Source organism: Sus scrofa, chromosome 2 (genome assembly GCF_054392235.1).
Source record: "Sus scrofa isolate SSC_HxYL_T2T_F1_AM1 chromosome 2, Sscrofa_HxYL_maternal_Yorkshire_Landrace_v2.0, whole genome shotgun sequence".
Lineage (NCBI taxonomy): Eukaryota > Metazoa > Chordata > Mammalia > Artiodactyla > Suidae > Sus > Sus scrofa.
In genome coordinates this window covers 123,925,598-123,944,085 of record NC_139384.1, presented here as the reverse complement: position 1 = coordinate 123,944,085, position 18,488 = coordinate 123,925,598, and the positions used below count along the sequence as shown (strand labels likewise).

General features: G+C 34.8%; 1 protein-coding gene across 9 annotated transcripts in view; it reads left to right on the top strand.

The window, feature by feature from the left end:
- FBXL17 (F-box and leucine rich repeat protein 17) overlaps positions 1-18,488 on the top strand; it is a 491,597-nt gene that overhangs the window by 48,906 nt on the left and 424,203 nt on the right. Inside the window, exon 6 of one of the 9 annotated variants that reach the window (XR_014838486.1) lies at positions 12,854-12,958. The exons of 7 other annotated variants lie outside the window; for them this stretch is intronic. Coding sequence is in view for 1 of the 2 variants with exons in the window: in XM_085014202.1 (XP_084870328.1) it covers positions 12,854-12,880 (27 nt within the window). In the remaining variant the exon portion in view is untranslated. Of the gene's footprint in view, positions 1-12,853; positions 14,975-18,488 lie in introns of those variants that run through there. One more of the 9 variants, XM_085014202.1, reaches the window with a different exon arrangement.

Genomic DNA, 18,488 nt, shown 5'->3' with positions numbered 1-18,488 from the left:
TATTGGCATAAAATACACATTCAATAGATATTGGTTTAGTGAAATATGGCTTACTAATGACTTGAACATACTTTAAAAAATATATTTCTTCATGTATTTTAGGAACATGCTTTAAAAGAAATGGATTTAAGTTTATAAATAAAAGCTTGAAAAATAGGTTAAAGATGCAGAGTCAGTAGTTTTCTGACTTTTCAAATAAGTAAATTTCTTTGAGGTAATTACTGCATTAATGCCATTCTTCATATATCAGATTTATCTAGCCAAAGTCATTAATGTTCTCAAGGAGTATTTGTGGGACAATTGTTTTGTAACAACATGCAGTTCTGATCAACATGCAGTTTCTGACAATTGTTTTGTAACAACATGCAGTTCTGATCATGCAGTTCTAGAATATAATTTCTGTTTTTCTTGTCAGAATTACATTGACTTGTACCTTCTTACCGTTAATAAAATTGGTTTTATTTTGTTGAATGATATTTGAAAGATCCATTTTAATTAAAAACCAGAGTTTTTTGGCAGACAAATAACTTGGCAAAAAAGTTAAAATGTTATTTGGTAGATTTTTCATTCTGAAAGATGAATACATTTTTAGTCCTTGCATGTTCTTTGTTAGAGCTTACCCCTCTGTTTTTAACCTATTGGTAATTTTCTCCTGTAGGTACTTTTTTAGTCTTTCAGGTATCTTGGTAAGAACATAACTGAAGTATCTTTACTTTGAAAGGCACAGAAAACCAGAATGTATATTTTTTTCTTCTCCTGTAAACCAGTGTGGTAGAGACCAGGCAGTGGCTTTCGTAATATCCAAATAATTTTTCTTTGAAATGCATTAGTTTCTTTTTTTACCTAGCATGTTTTCTTAACTAATTATATTAGTTTAGTGTTAATAAAATCAGTTCCCAAATTTGGGGGCCCATCAACTGATGATAGGAGATGTTCAAATGAAAATAGGATTGTAGGAGGAAACTAACGTAGTATTAAAAACTCCAATACAGCTATTGCAATGTTGAATATGCAGAATTTATTATAGATTAAAAATAAGAGATTCCAAGTAGTATTTACACAATTTTTTTTTTTTTTTTTTTTTTTTTGCTTTTTAGGGCAGACCCACAGCATATGGAGATTTCCATGCTAGGGGTCGAATCAGAGTTGTAGCTGCTGGCCTACACCGCAGCCACAGCAACGCAGGATTTGAGCCACGTCTGCAGCTTACACCACACACAGCTCACAGCAACACTGGATCCTTAACCCACTGTGTGAGGCCAGGGATCGAACCTGCATCCTCAGGGATGCTAGTCAGATTTGTTAACTGCTGAGCCACGACGGGAACTCCAATATTCTTTTTTAAAAATTAAAGTATAGTTGATTTACAGTGTTGTGCCAATTTCTTCTGTACATCAAAGTGATTTAGTCATACATATATATTCATTCTTTTAAAAATATAATCATGGTCTGTCCCAGGAAGTTGAACATAGTTGCCTGTGCTTTACAGTAGGACCTTATTGTTAATTCATTCTAAACGTAATAGTTTGCATCTATTAACCCCAAACTCCCAGTCCATTTCCCTCCCTCCATCCTCTCCTTTGGCAGCCACAAGTCTGTTCTCTATGTCTATGAGTCTGTTTCTATTTTGTAGATAGGTCCCCTTGTACCGTATTTTAGATTCCACATATAGGTGATATCATATGGTATCTATCTTTCTGACCTATTTCACTTAGTATGAGAATTTCTAGTTGCATCCAGTTGCTGTGAATGGCATTATTTCATTCTTTTTATGGCTGAGTAGTATTCTATTTTATATACGTACCACATCTTTCTAATCCATTCATCTGTCAATAGACATTTAGTTTGTTTCCATGACTTGGCTATTGTGAATAGTGCTACTGTGAACATAGGGGTGCATGTATCTTTTTGAGTGAAAGTTTTGTCTGGATATATACCCAGGAGTGGGATTGCTAGATTATATGGTAGTTCTATTTTTAGTTTTCTGAGGAACCTCCATATTGTTTGCCATGGTGGTTGTAACAATTTACATTCCCACCAACAGTGTGGAAGGGTTCCCTTTTCTCCACACCCTCTCTAGCATTTATTATTTGTAGACTTATTAATGATGACCTTTCTAACTGGTGTGAGGTGGTACCTCATTGTAGTTCTGATTTGCATTTCTCTAGTAATAAGCATGTTGAACATTCATGTACCTGTTGACCATCCATATGTCCTCTTTGGAGAAATGTCTGTCTACTGCCTTTTTTCAGGTAGGTTGTCTTTTTTTGTCATTGAGTTGTAGAAGTTGTTTGTATATTTTGGATATTAAGCCCTTATTGGTTGCATTGTTTGCAACTATTTTCTCCCATTCCATATGTTATCTTTTCAGGTTTTTTTAAATGGTTTCCTTTGCTGTACAAAAGCTTGTGAGTTTGAATAGGTCCCATTAGTTTATGTTTGTTTTTATTTCTACAGCCTCAGGAAACTGATCTAAAAAAAATTTGGGAGTTCTCGTTGTGGCGTAGTAGAAACGAATCCGACTAGGAACCATGAGGTTGCGTGTTTGATCCCTGGCCTTGCTCAGTGGGTTAAGGATCTGGCGTTGCCATGAGCTGTGGTGTAGATCACAGACATGGCTCAGATCTGGCGTTGCTGTGATGTAGGCCGGCAGCAATAGCTCTGATTAGATCCCTAGCCTGGGAACTTCCACATGCTGCTGGTGTGGCCCTAAAAAGACAAAAGACAAACAAACAAACAAAAAATTTATAGTTGATAGGTTATTTCTAGTGTTGTACTTCTTTTGCTGGTGCTATGTTCCACTTATATTCGTTAGTTTAGATTTTTTTTTTTAAAATGTAATATTCGTTTACTTTGTCTGGGAGTGCATATTAAAAAAAATCAGAAAGAAATTTGGAGCAAATCAAATTACCTCACAGATATAAATGTGAAAATGCCATCTCAGTCTTTGTGCTCAAGTGTTGGCAACAGTAAAGAGTGGGTTGAGATAAAGACCCAAGTCAACAGACTTAGCAAATAGAAACCTTATGAGGTTAGATGGCAGTGGAATGTTGGGAGTACATTAAACCTGTCCTTTATGAGCACGCATTTTTCAGCTACCTTTTTAGGCTGTCTGTCAACAAGTGAGATGTATTGCTTGGACCTCTGGAGAAGTTTTAGCTTCTTTATCACAGAGGTGTTAGGGTCTTAGGATATCTAAGACTTAATCCCGTTTATTATTTTAGTGATTAGGGTTAAGGGAAGAAGAAATCTTTCTTTTTCTTTTTCCTTCTTTTTAAGATGTGCCTTTCTGAATATCTTTTCCAAATTATAGTTGAATCTAGCTACTAGGTGATAAGAAGTTTCTTTTCCAGCATTTTCTTGTAGTTACTATCAAAAAGATATATTGTCCTGAAAGTGCATCTCTGCAACCTGTATGGTAAGTACTGTTCATATTCCTGCTGCAGATTTTGCTTAATGCATTTTATCTACACTGTTTTCCTTTGCTGTCCTTTCTTCAAGTTCTTATTAAAGGTCTAAACATGAAATTTCCCAGATGAGTCTTGGGGTAAAAGCTTTTCCTTGGACTGTACCTTTTGGTTTTTAGTAGCTGAGAAGTTCAGCCCAGATGAAATCTAATATTTACTTTTTTTAAACCTTTCTATTGCTTCTTATTTTGTGTAGCCATATCAAATTTAGGTTGCAGAAAATATCAATATAGTGTTTTTCTTTAATAAGTGCTCTATGTCATAATTTTTTGTTTCTAAAGTATGATAAAAATGAGTTACTTCAGGAGAGTTCTTGGGGGTAGAAAATTTGTGGTGTCTATTGTGGGGTTTTTGTTGACTGTTTTGATTTATGCATAAAGTATAGGTCTTTATCATTCATTGTAACATGATACATAAATGAATACATTGAGAATTTGTAATAAAAAATAGTTATAATAGTTATAAATCACAGTCCCTCTAATTGAACTGTACCTGGGTAATTGTTATCTTTTATTTTCCTCCTATTGAATACATGTCTCTGAGAAAATAAAGAGGAAATTATATATTTATATTCATTGTTGTTTAAATGCCCAAATGAAGGCATGCAGATCATAAAATTAATTGCATCAGTGATTTGTTTTGACTCCTTTGAGAGCATGGTAGAATTAGGTTAAGCTGTGATTTGTAGGTCCTCTGAATGGGAATCAAAATATAATTCCATGTCTATTTGCTAGATTAATGTTAACTTTAAATATTTGAAGATACTTTTGAGTAGTTTGGTATTTCATACGTTTTAAGTTGTCACAGAACACAATTTTATAAACAAATATTTGTACATATCCCTCTTCATTGATGTATTAGTATTTTTTCATCATGTGTAATTGCAGGCAGTTCAATATTATGTAATATGTACACATTTCATTAATTACAATCATTTTAAACTCACAAGTAAAGAACTTAATGGAGAGCAATGTGAAAGATAAAGGTGTACTGTATGTTCCACTAAATTCAGTCATGAACTAAGACATTTCCAAAGATTGACTTTTTATTTATCATCTCCACAACCCAGAAATGCTCTTGCTAAAATACTATGTTCATCATTTCAGAAGTCTGTTAGTGGCTGACTATAGAGATTTCTCCAGTTACTAGGCTCTTCTCATTAAGTTCTCAACTTACCCATTTATTCTTCCTCTTATCATCTAGTTTTCTTCCAGTATGTATTTAGGCTGAGCTAAATACTATTTTTTTGGTCAAATATTCTTCAGGAATTCTGCTGTATTTATTATTTTTAATTAGTCTGTCAGCTTCCTTTATTGTACTATTTCTTATTAACCCATTGATAATTTTTTTGTAGGTTTTAAGGCTTCAGTTTAGTCATGTAAGCTCCTTGACGATGGGGATGAGATTGTCTTTTTTTAAACTTGCAGTTAGTAACTGACTATATATTTGTAAGTGTTTTGACTAGATGATTAGTTTTTAAGACATTAAAAATTGCTTTTTATGTATAAAAGCTGTAACTTTTCTAAAAAGGACTGTTAATAAAGATGAACCATTCTATAGTTAAATCCTTTTGGTTTTCTTCTGGAAAAATTCTTTCTGTGCCAAAAAGAAAGCTATTAAGTAACATTTTTAATGAGGCACATGTTATTAACTGTATTTATACTTTGATATGTACATACACTGTAGCTTTTAATATGTAAGATTCAATTTTATTAACAAGTGAATTAGTGAAATATGTTTTATTGTGTTGTGGTGTCAAGTCATTCTTGAGTAGTGTTCTTACTGGAAGAATAACAGTGAAAGTTTATAAGGAAGTGAAGTCGCAAATAAATATCTCCTCTTCAAGAACTGAGTAGTTTTTAGGAAGTGATTTCTTAAAAGCAAATGTTTACACTTGTGGCTTAGTATTTTTTTCTTGCAAATTTTACTGTTAGATATTTTCATTTCTTGGTTTACATTGCATTGATGATATTTGAGTTGTCTCAGTGCTTCCACAAGCTCATTTTCCCTCTTTTGCTTTTAGATAAATCTAAGAAAAACCTCTTAAGCATGCTAAGAACTGTGGTCTTAATACTTTTTTCATATTTAATACTTGGTTCTTGAAAAGATGAAAATTATCAAATTGCTTCTGTGGTTGAGTTTGTTTAGAAGAGCTTGCTTTTATTGTTTCCATTAGAAAGGGAAAGATTAAATATAATATTTTGTACATCTCTTGTTTGCTTGGTACCAAGAAAATGCATCAAGCATATCTGGCATTAAATTTAGTTAGACTGTATATAAGGATCTTAGATTTGAATATCATGAATTGGCTCCAGTTTTTTGATTATCTTTTTGTTCTTTAATATGTTTTTATAGAATCACAAATTAGGGAAAGAGTACCCCCCCCCCCAATAAAAGCATAAATAGATGTCTTGTTAGAATAATGCAGTTTATTTTTTCATTTTCTTGGAGGAGTAAGTGGGATTTGGAAAACTTAAGGGAAAAAAAATCACAAGTATTGGGCCAGCCAACTGCATTGTTTAACCTTGGAATAAGTTGTATTTTTTCATTCCACAAGTGCTATCTTTTTCTAGTATACCTAGATGACTTTATTCTGTAAAGTCAGTTAAAATGTGTTTTTAGGCATCATCTTTTTTACATACTTAAGTCTGTTTAAAATAATCTTATTTTTCTAATACACTTTATATTATGGTGTTTTTAGATTACAGAGTCAAGACAGGTTTGTTTGTTTTTTTTTTCTTTTTTTTTTTTTTTTTTTTTGAAGGAGGGTATAATTGTGCTGAGTACTGATCAGCATTAGAATAGGAGGTATTTCATGTATAGTCTTTTTCATAGGGGTAAGTCATTATAAGTTTAGTGTATGGGTTTGTCCATTATCATATGTTAATTCTTTTAGAGAGCCTTTCCTTCTTCCATCAAGGGATATCTTTCCTGTTGTGGAAACTAACTTCCTCTGGAGTTATTGGAATCAACTTGTAATCACTTTAATGCTTACCTGTCACCTTTGAGAGTCTTTATTTGTGCATGTCTAAGGTTAGTTTTTATACATTATAACATTAAAGATATGTTAAATTTGTGTATTATTGATCACGCACTTCCTTTTTCTGACCTACCTTCCTTAAAAATATTGACTTAACCTTGAAAGCGATCTTAGAAGGCAAGTCTGCTTCCTGCAAATCCTATTATTGCATGACTAATAATGAGCTGTCCACCAGTATGTGTGTGTGTGTGGAAAAGGTTATTTATTGATGAATATACAAGAACTCATGTAGTATTTTAATGCCAGTTGAAAAGTTATTAGTAAAATGATGTCAAAATGATATTTGACTAGATTTTTCTAGTTTCTAGCATTTGAAATGTTTGCCACATTGTTTAAATAAGAGTAGAGGAACTTATTTTCCATGCTTATAGTTCTAAATTAGTGTGAGAATTTATTAATTAGCAATTGAAATTACTGCCTTTTCAGAATATGTGTATTATTGTAGGGAACCTTTCTATTTTAGATAGTTGATGGCACTGAGTAGTGGTCCTCATAAAACTTTTGTGGTTTCATTTACTATTAACATGCTTTGTGATAGCTGGCCTTTAAGTAATCTCACACCATTGGTTTGAAATTTTTTCATGAAAGCTTTATAATTGAATTACAATACATTGTGTTCTTTGTTTTCTCCTGGAAAAGGATTTAAACAAACTTTCTATTGCACTTGTTGAATATGTATTTCATAGTAACCACCATGAAGTTCGCACCATTTAAGAAGATGAAGAATCAGAGATAAAAGATACACATTCAAGAAGGCTTGGTTTCACAGTTGGCGCATAATCCTTTCTGCTGTCATTGGTACCCTAACCCTGTACCTACCAGAACAAAAGAAACTGAATTGGAAATTGTGGGAGCTGGGGAGCATTCAGTTGGCAGCTTATCGCATGGCCCATAGGCGTTGTCAGGTCTCAGTTTGATGCCCTTTATTCTTCCTGACAGATGTGAGGTAGGGTCTATGAGGGGGAAGTCATTACTAGAGAGAGGGCAGTGTCAGATCAAAAGTAACCAGTGATCAAACAAGGTAAAGGGCTGTGGAAAATAGGCTCTCTTTCTGGCCTCAACACCTGCCTGATCACTGAAGGGAATAGTCCTTATGTGTCAGGGCAAGTTGATTTTCTTTGATGTACAGTGAATTAGAAGTCAAAATGGAAGCTTAACTGGAATACAGAAGATTTTTACTTCTTAGTTTTTGAACATTGGGGATGTTTAAATTTTTACTTTAATTATCTAGAAGTTATAGAGTCATTCTTTGTTAAATAAAATATAAAATCTTACCCATTCTAACTTTGTTATCAGTATATATTTAGAGATAGCACTAATGAACAGGCAATTTCAATGCAGTATTTTACTCAGGCTTAGAAGTCACTAAACTATTCCTTTCTTCTCAAGCATCTAATTATAACTAATCAAAACATTTATATAATTATAATGATGGATGTAAAGTGGGGGGTATTAAGCTTGGCACTAGGACCCTTCATGGTAAAATTTTGGAAGTTACTAAGTAATTTCAAAAAATTTGAATTGACTCTTCTAGTGGGAAAATTATTATGTTATTATTATTATTATAAAGTATTATTATTATATTTTCTCTGAGGGTAACCCTTTCTTGTCAAGTCTGTTAAAAAAATTTTAGTGAGGCAGTCTGGGGTTTTGTATGTGTGGTTCTTTTCTCTGCCCATTCATCATTAGAGATAGGTTACTAAAGTGTAGAAGGAAGATGGTATTTTTATCTTTCATTAGCTTTCTGCATGGATAAATTGACAATTGAGGCACATCTCTAAAAATTTCAATTATAGTATTTTCCTTTACATTAAGAGCAAAGATTTGACTGCTACTAGATTTCACTGTCTCAGTTTTTTTTTGTATTTTAAATACTGCTGAATTTCATTCAGGTTCATAGTTAATAGTTTTATTTCTCTTCAAATCTGGCAATGAGAATTTATTTGAAATTACTGATTTTGCAAGTAAGAAGAATAAAGAATCTTAAGTGGTTCAGCCTTTTGGAAGTGATTTTTAATCTAATAACTTATCTGTTCATCTTTGCCAAAGTCCTAGATTTGTTTGATACTCAGGTGACATAACTCATCTTACTTTATATATTTAAATATATAAAAGAATATGACATACTATATTATGTTGCATTACCTTCATATTAAATTAATATTTGGTTTCTAGAATACTGTTAGGTATAAGTATATTTTATGCTTGAAGAATTTCAGAATAATATATTTGAGCATATTTACAAATAGTAATATTTCTGATTTAGTTTTTATATAAACTTGGCTTATCATTAAATATGCTTGTTTAGGGTCTCCTTTTTAAGTGGTTTGACTTAGGAATTCTAATATTGCCCTTGAATCAGATGTCATAGCTTTTGATTTGATGAATTTTGTTTGGAATAAAGTGTCTTATAAATTAAGGTTCTATATATTTTTGAAGCTTTTGAAATTCAAGAAATCTTAATACATATTCATTACTCAATCTAAATACAGTTAGACTTGTGTTTTTGCTTTTCATCATTTTTTAGCATGTTTTGCATTGAACTGCTTTTGAAGGACTGCAGATTGAGTTTAATATGATATTACTCTGATTTAAGGAGGAGGATGATTTTGGTTTGGCTCTTGGTCCCCTGAGGGTATTTCTTTAGTCTGTACTTCAATTTGAATATTTGCAAAAAGGATTTGAGTTTGCTGATATTTTAATATTAGTGTTAGGAAGAAACATTTGTGAAAGGTAAATTTCTGTAGGTAAATGTCAGTTTTTTTCCAACATGTACCTTACCAGCATGAAATTTTACCAATCATAATCTGGTTCATGACATACTGTCATAATTGGTCCATGTGTGGTCTTATTGTCTTATAAAAGTTAATTTATCTGAAATTTTTAACATCCGCTCAAGACCCTCCTGTGTATAAGAATTAGAGTAACACCAATAACTTTAATCTACCTGTATATTCCTTTCTCCTCTCCTCTGCCTCCACTTGAGGTAATTAGCGATAACTAGAAATAACCACTATCTTGAATTTTATGTTTCCCATTTCCCCCAATTTGTTACATATGTATACATGCCTTAACAATAAATTACTTAGTTTTTACTTGTTTTTAATCAAATTTCTAAAGAGATCATTTATGAACTGTAAAAGTAGTGCTTTAGCAGGTATTTTAACCTGTTTGAGAGTGATATAGTTTAGTAAATTAATCTAATGAGAATACATTTCTGATCTTAAACTTGATACTAAAATCTAACTTTTAAGATATTCTCTGTTGCATTTTCATGTTCTTTTTAGATTTTTAGATTATAGTATCTACATGTTGATCCCTTGAATCTTGCATCTTTCATCTATAAATTATATTCATAAGTATGGAGAATAAGGTCTTGTCTTAATTTTGGTTTGCTATAATTGTAGCAATTCCTATAACTTGTACAGGTTAGAAAAGTTACTCTTCTAGAAAGTAGGGGTAGTTGGTCAGCAATATCTAACTAGTTACTAGTTTGATATGGAGGTAAGTGAATTTTAACCTTATCAAGTGACAGTGTGTTTTAGTTATCAGTTTAGAATAACACTTGTAATTTAACAAATATAGCCATTGTCATTTTTCATAAGAATGAGATGATTGTGCTAAATTTCTTTGATGGTTTGATGTACTGTTGATGTAGTAATAGCTTTTTTGGGAGGGGAGAGAAAAACTAAATTAAATATTTATGTGGATTTTAAGACCTTTTGGGATTTTTAGAACTACTAATTTGTAGAAAGAATGAGTGGGTGGTCCCCCCCCACCCCTGAGCTTAGCTAATCAAATCAGTCAGTAATTTAGTATTGGTCTGATCCACAAGTTTTGGTGAAATCAAACCAAACAAAATATTTTCTTGATTGCAGGTGGATTTTTCTCCAGTTTAGAGTGTTTAACATATAGTATTTGTAAAATAAGTATAAATATTTATATCTGCCTTTGTGATTTTGCTCATCTTTTGGAAATGTGGTTGATTATACCTAGGAATAGTTAATACTTAGAATGGTTAATGATTTGTAAATACTGAATATGCCAATTAATAAAATGTCATTGGAGATCAGATGAGCACATTTTGCGTTTGCCAAAAATTTTTTTCCCTTTGAACAAGTTATGATCAATTATATTTATAAGAATGTGGAATATAGGAGATTGTCAATCTAAATGGAGAGCCTCATGCATGTATGTGTGTGTGTGTTTATACACACATACATGTGTGAGATATATATACACACAAAATAATATAAAGTGGTAAAATGTTTTCAAAATAATGTAATTTACATTTAAAAGGGAGATAAATTTTGTTCTCTTTCTTTTATTGATAGATTATGCTTCTTTGCTTTATGAAGGAGTCTGAGATCCACACAGAGTGTTGATTTGTCTTTTCTCTCAAATGTTTGAGATTGCTTGAGTGATAAATACAATTGGCATAAAGTGTTTAGGGTTGTGGTTTGAGAAGTTGCACATAGTTCATTCCATTGAGCTTTATTCAGTGTTTTGTAATATAAAGCACACCTGAAGAAGCAAAGCAGTAATCTCCTGAATGCTTTTTATTTATTTTATTTTATTTTATTTTTTGTCTTTTTGCTATTTCTTTGGGCTGCTCCCACAGCATATGGAGGTTCCCAGGCTAGGGGTCGAATCGGAGATGTAGCCACTGGCCTACGCCAGAGCCACAGCAACGCGGGATCCGAGCCGAGTCTGCAACCTATACCACAGCTCACGGCAACGCCGGATCCTTAACCCACTGAGCAAGGGCAGGGACCGAACCCGCAACCTCATGGTTCCTAGTCAGATTCCTTAACCACTGAGCCACGACGGGAACTCCCTGAATGCTTTTTAAAAGTGTCAGATAGTTTTATAAAGATATAATGGTATATAGTTACTTGGTTTTTCTTAGTGTAGAACAATCATTTAAGTAATTTAATAGAAAAAGTCATTAAATACATTAAATACATTGATATATTTGGGAGAATAGAAGCTAAATTTAGAGGTCAAGGTTAGAGGGTGGAATGACATTTTATAACCTAGAAAATGATATTGAATGCTTGGAAATGAATGATGTGTCATTACAAGTGGCATAATTCTGGGAAATATATTCTCTTTGGCTCCTCTATGGTTATTATTAGCTACATGGATCAATTAATTTTTTTTTTATAACTCTCGTCTCCTACCATTCACTTATTTATTCATTAAACATTTTTTGAATACTAACCACCTACTCAGCACTGTGCTTCTGGACCCAACTTTTCTTTCTTTTTTTTCTTTTTTTTGGCCTTTTTGCCTTTTCTAGGGCCACTCCTGCAGCTTATGGAGGTTCCCAGGCTAGGGGTCTAATCGGAACTGTAGTTGCTGACCTATGCCACAGCCACAGCAGTGTGGGATCCGAGCCACGTCTTCAACCTACATCACAGCTCACGGCAACGCCAGATCCTTAACCCACTGAGCAAGGCCAGGGATCGAACCCGTAACCTCATGGTTCCTAGTCGGATTCATTAACAACTGCGCCACGATGGGAACTCCTGGACCCAATTTTTCTTGAGTCATGCCAGCCCACTTACTATAAAGTAAGTCAACTAATTTGATCACTTTCTTCCTATCTTACATTTACTTATGTGAGAGACCACTGGTGAGGATAGTAACATCCTTCTCTGGAAGCCATTGCTTTAGAGCCTCAACTCTTAGCCTTTCATATTCTGAAAACTACATTTTAAGAGTAAGAATTTGAAAATAGTGACATTTAGGTAATGTTTTATTTGCTAATGTTAATAACTTCTAAGTTAGTTACCTAATTAAGGGAAATATTTAGAAGATTAAAGTTAAAGGAGCTATTATATAGTACAAAACATGGTATATTCATTATAATAACTTGTCCTGTTTTTTATGAAGATGTGTTGCTGTTAAAGAAAGATTTGGGGAGTTCCCATCGTGGCGCAGTGGTTAACGAATCCGACTAGGAACCATGAGGTTGCGGGTTCGGTCCCTGCCCTTGCTCAGTGGGTTGGGGATCCGGCGTTGCCGTGAGCTGTGGTGTAGGTTGCAGACGCGGCTTGGATCCCGTGTTGCTGTGGCTCTGGCGTAGGCCAGTGGCTACAGCTCCGATTCAACCCCTAGCCTGGGAACCTCCATATGCTGCGGGAGCGGCCCAAGAAATAGCAACAACAACAACAACAACAAAAAAGACAAAAAAAAAAAAAAAAAAAAGATTTGTTCCACACACCCTCATACATGCACAGAAATAAACTCAAAATGGCTTTAAGACAAGACACCATCAAACTCCTAGAAGAGAACATAGGCAAAACATTCTCTGATAACAACCTTACAAATGTTTTCTCAGGTCAGTCTCCCAAAGCAACAGAAATAAAAGCAAAAATAAACAAATGGGACCTAATCAAACTGGCAAGCTTTTGCACAGCAAAGGAAACCATAAAAAAACCAAAAAGATAACTTCCAGAAGGAGAAAATAGTTTCAAACAATGCAACTGACAAGGGCTTACTCTTTAAAATGTACAAGCAACTTATACAACTCAAGAACAGAAAGCCTGCAATGTATACATCTAAGGATAACCTGACCCCCTTGCTGTACAGTGGGAAAATAAAAAAAATAAAAAAATAAAATAAAAAAAAAGAACAGAAAGCCAACAACCCAACTGAAAAATGGGCAAAAGACCTGAATAGACATTTCTCCAAAGAAGATATACAGATGGCCAACACGCACATGAAAAAATGCTCAACATCACTGATTATTAGAGAAATGCAAATCAAAATTACTCTGCGGTACCATCTCACACCAGTCAGAATGACCATCATTAATAAGTCCACAAATAACAAATGCTGAAGGGGGTGTGGAGAAAAGGGAACCCTCCTGCACTGTTAGTGGGAGTGTAAATTGGTACAACCACTATGGAAAACAGTGTGGCGGTACCTTAAAAAACTATACATAGAACTACCATATATGGACAAAACTTTCCTTGAAAAAGACACATGTACCTGCATGTTCCTTGCAGCACTATTCACAATAGCCAAGACGTGGAAACAACCCAAATGTCCATCAATAGATGATTGGATTAAGAAGGTGTGGTGTATATACACAATGGAATACTACTCAGCCATAAAAAGAACAAAATAATGGCATTTGCAACAACATGGATGGAACTAGAGACTCTCATACTAAGTGAAGTAAGAAAGAGAGAGACAAATACCATATGATATCACATATCTGGAATCTAGTAAATGGCGCAAATGAACCTTTCCACAGAAAAGTTCATGGACTTGGAGAACAGACTTGTGATTGCCAAGGGGGAGGGAGAGGGAGTGAGATGGATTGGGAATTTGGGGTTAGTAGATGCAAACTATTGCCTTTGGATAGGATAAGCAATGAGATCCTGTTGTATAACACTGGGAACTATATCTTGTCACTTATGGGGGAGCATAATTGATAAAAAAGAATGTATACATGTATGTGTGACTGGATCACCTTACTGTACAGCAGAAAATTGACAGAACACTGTAAACTAGCTGTAATGGAAAAAATAACAATCATAAAAAAAAGATTTGTTCCATTGAGCCAAAATAGTACTTGGCTAGTATATGGCTAGCAATACTTGAAGAATTAAATATAACAAATTGACTTTTGGCATTGTTCCATTGGGTTAATGCTTTATTATTAAGATATTTATGAGGACATTGTCATCTATATCACACGGTTTTCTCCCTCATGAAAACCCTTAGTTATATATTCTGTCTGGGCTTGGCGTTAGAGAAAGCTAAACTTTTGAGCAATTGCTTTCCTTTTTTATTTTACTACTGTGAATTTTATAAAAGATGTTTTGTCTTCTTTCCTTCTTTTCTTTGGCATCTTAGAAATGAAGAAACAAATTAGTAATTTATAGGATGAAGCATTCAGAATTTCTCCCTTTACTGAAGAATAACTTTCTTTTTAAGCCTTATTTTCTCTTGCCTCAGTTTCTACTTGTTTCTCTCCTCTAGGGTATATTTCCATGAAATATTTGTTTCTTTTTGGAAAGAGGAAGAGTTTACCTAAATACAAACCACAGTACTCATATAAGTTTATTTTAACTTTAAAATCCGACTTCTTTGAATAGGCAATTGTGGTATAATGGAAAGTGCTTTGCAGCTGGAATTAGGAATATAGAGATTTAGATAAGGGCTTCTTTCTTAGTTGAGTCACTTTGGGTAACTGCCTGTGAGATGGTTGTCTAGTTTATAGAATGAATAAAAGTATCACCTCAGGTAGTTCATGTAAAAGTGAATATTAGTTATGCTGCAAGCCACATGGGAAGTCCACGAGATCCTGCTGTGTAGCACTGGCAACTATGTGTAGTCACTTAATGATGGAGTATGATAATGCGAGAAAAAAGAATGTATACATGTATGTGTAACTGGGTCACCGTGCTGTACAGTAGAAAAAAATTAATGTATTGGGGAAAAAAATAAAGTGCTCATTCTGCTGAAAAATAAATAAATAAATAAAAGCCCTTCAGGGGGGTGTTAACTCTTAAAAAAAAAAAAGTGAATAGTAAATATTTCCTTTAATAGTAAGATTTTTAAGTTCTGCAGTGAACATTGGGGTACATGTATCTTTTCAAATTATGGTTTTTTCCCACATAGATGCCCAAAAAATGGATTGCTGTATTATATGGTTGTTTTATTTTTATGAGGGTCCTCCATAATGTTTTCCACATATAGTTGTACCAGTTTACATTCCCACCAACAGTGTAGGAGGGTTCCCTTTTATCCACATCTTCTCCAGGTAGACTCTTCGATGATGGCCATTTTGCACGGTGTGAGGTGATACTTCATTGTAGTTTTGATTTGCATTTCTCTAAAAATTAGCAGTGTTGACCATTTTTTCATGTATTTTTTGGCTATCTGTATGTCATCTTGGAGAAATGTCTCTAGATCTTCTGCCCATTTTTTGTTTGGGTTTTTTGGTTTTTGATACTGAGGGAACATATATTTTTATTTTAAAAATTATACCACATATTCTGTTCTACAAACTTCATTATTGGTTTTTCTAGACTCTGCCCCTTTCTTCCCTATAAGAAATGATAGCCATGAATTTTAGTGGTTTTCTATCAGAAGAATATATTTTCGTATATATCCTTTTTATGATATCCTAGTTTTTATAAAACTAAGAAACATGTTTCCTCTGCATTCTGTCCTTCACCTCCATTCCAAGTGTTTTTGCTTTTTCTTTTAAATAGTGACCAGGTCTGCTGCTGGAGTTTTCTGAGATCATCAAATAGTTTAACACCTAGACGCAGGGATAAGAATAAACAAGATGCTCTTTAAAAAATCTTTGATACTCTATGCTCTGTCATATCATTAAGGAGCATATTTTTCTTGGGAGAAATAACTGATGCTTTCCTTTGGGACAAGTCAGACTAAGGGACACAGACCTCTTCATGTTTTTCCATTTCATCAGGAACATGAGTTCTCCACTGGAGTCTGTAGCTCTAATAATCCGCCCTGGCTCCAACCTCTGGGCAAAGCCTCATGGCTTTTCTGGCTCTTTCTTCTTCTTTGGTTTGCTCTCCTCCCCTTTATGTACTGAATCAGAATCAGCTTTGCTCTTACCTCCCTCTGATTTATCTGTCTCATGGGCTGTTTTCTGCGACTGCAGAAACTCAGCAATGAGGTCGGGGCAATCCAGGTTCTCTTCTGGCTCCCATGTGTTGTCCTCATCGGAGAACCCCTTCCACTTGAGGAGGTACTCCGCTTTGCCCTTTACCATTTGAATGTTGAGAACTTGTTATACCACATATTCTTCTCTCTCTTCTTCTAGCACCTCCCCCCCCCCTTTTTTTCCCCCAGCTTTTTGGTATAAAGGGTGACACTGCTCAAAGCAGCGCCCATGAGCCCAAGAGAAATCAGTGCCATGCTACTGGCCCATCACATTGGGCCGGCCGGGGGGGAATGGTGACCAGAAAAGCAACAAGCCCTGTGACTGTGGTCGAGCCCCCCACTGAAGCGGCATACTGCAGGCCATGGGCGAACACCCTCCGCTCTCCTCTCTCTTCATGAATAAAGGAAACCTGGAAGGAAGTCATTGCCAGAGCTTTCTGGGAGTGGACATTTTTGTTACTGAGTAACTTGGCGAAGTAACTGATGGGTTGCTTTATACATTTGAGAGGGTCCAATGAGCCTTTGGTCTTATGAGGAATTTCTAGAAGAGTCATTTTAACCCCTAGTATTTGTGTTTTTTCAAAACCCCACCTACACTTACTCGTATATTTACTTTGCTGTTATATTTTTTATTTCTAGCAGGTTATCCACAATGGTTATTCCAGTTGATTAATTTTTTTCTTGAGTTCCTATCATTTTATTTGCCATGAATTCTCATTCTTAGTGGTTAAAGTCTTCTACCATTTAGTGAGAAATATATATATATTTTTTTTGTCTTTTTGTCCTTTTGTCGTCGTTGTTGTTGTTGTTGTTGCTATTTCTTGGGCCGCTCCCGCGGCATATGGAGGTTCCCAGGCTAGGGGTTGAATTGGAGCTGTAGCCACCGGCCTACGCCAGAGCCACAGCAACGTGGGATCTGAGCCGCGTCTGCAACCTACACCACAGCTCACGGCAACGCCGGATCGTTTAACCCACTGAGCAAGGGCAGGGACTGAACCCGCAACCTCATGGTTCCTAGTCGGATTCGTTAACCACTGTGCCACGATGGGAACTCCCAAGTGAGAAATATTGAAATCATTTTGTTTGAGCTACATCATATCACCTCTGATTCATTTGATTGCAAGTAACAGAAAACCTGACTCAACTTGCTTAAACGGTAAGGAGTTTATTGGCTCATGTGTAGAGGTAGGTTAGGCTTCAGGATTAACTTGATACAGTATTGTTTTTTGTTTTTTTTTGTTGTTTGTTTTTTTTTTTTTTTTGATTGGCCACCCCATGGTATATAGAGTTCCCAGGCCAGGGAACAGATCCAAGTTGCAGTTGCAGCTTGCACTGAAGCTCTGGGAAATTTGTATCCTTTAACTACTGTGCCAGCCCAGGGATTGAACCTACGTCCTGGCACAGCAGAGAAGCGGCCGATCCTGTTGTGCCACAATCGGAACTCCTTATGCAGTCTTTTTTATGTTGTATTTATGGAGCTCATTTTTTTTTTTTTTTCTTTTTGGTCTTTTTAGGGCCACATCTGTGGCATATGGAACTTCCCAGGCTAGGGGTCAAATCGGAGCTGTAGCTGCTGGCTGACACCACAGCCACAGTAATGCCAGATCTGAGCCCCATCTTGGTCCTACACCAGAGCTTATGGCAATGCTGGATTCTTAGTCCACTGAGTAAGGCCAGGGATTGAACCCATGTCCTCATGGATACTTGTTGGGCTTGTAACCACTAAGTCATGCCGGGAACTCCTAGAACTTATTCTTTCTGACTCTGCTTAGCTTTTTGCTATTTCATATTTCATCTTAAGTCTGAATCCACTTTAAGTTCAGTAATTGTTGATAACAGTTTCTAAGTAAATGTTAATGTATCATAGCTAATTCTCTTGTTATTGCTGACTATGTTGTGTTTAGTTTGATATTTGGTAAAATATAAACATACAATAATTTGTTTATCCATTTACCTGTTAATAGACATTTGGGTTATTTCCAGTTTTTTAGCTATTACATATAAAGCTGACTTGAGTATTCATGAACCAGTCTTTGATGGACAAAAGTTTTCATTTCTCTTGCCTAAATTTTGCCCGGTATTGGTATGGCTGGGTCATATACTGACTGTTTAAGTTTCACTTTGTAACTGGTAAAGAGTTTTACAAAGTTACAGTGCTGTTTTATGCTACTTCCAACAAAGTTTGATAACTCCATTTGTACTACATCCTCACCAACAGTGGTAATATCAGATTTTTAAATTTTAGCCATGAGTGGATGTGTGGTGGCACCTTATCATGGTTTTCATTTGTTTTTCCCCGATGTCTAATGATGTGAACATTTTTA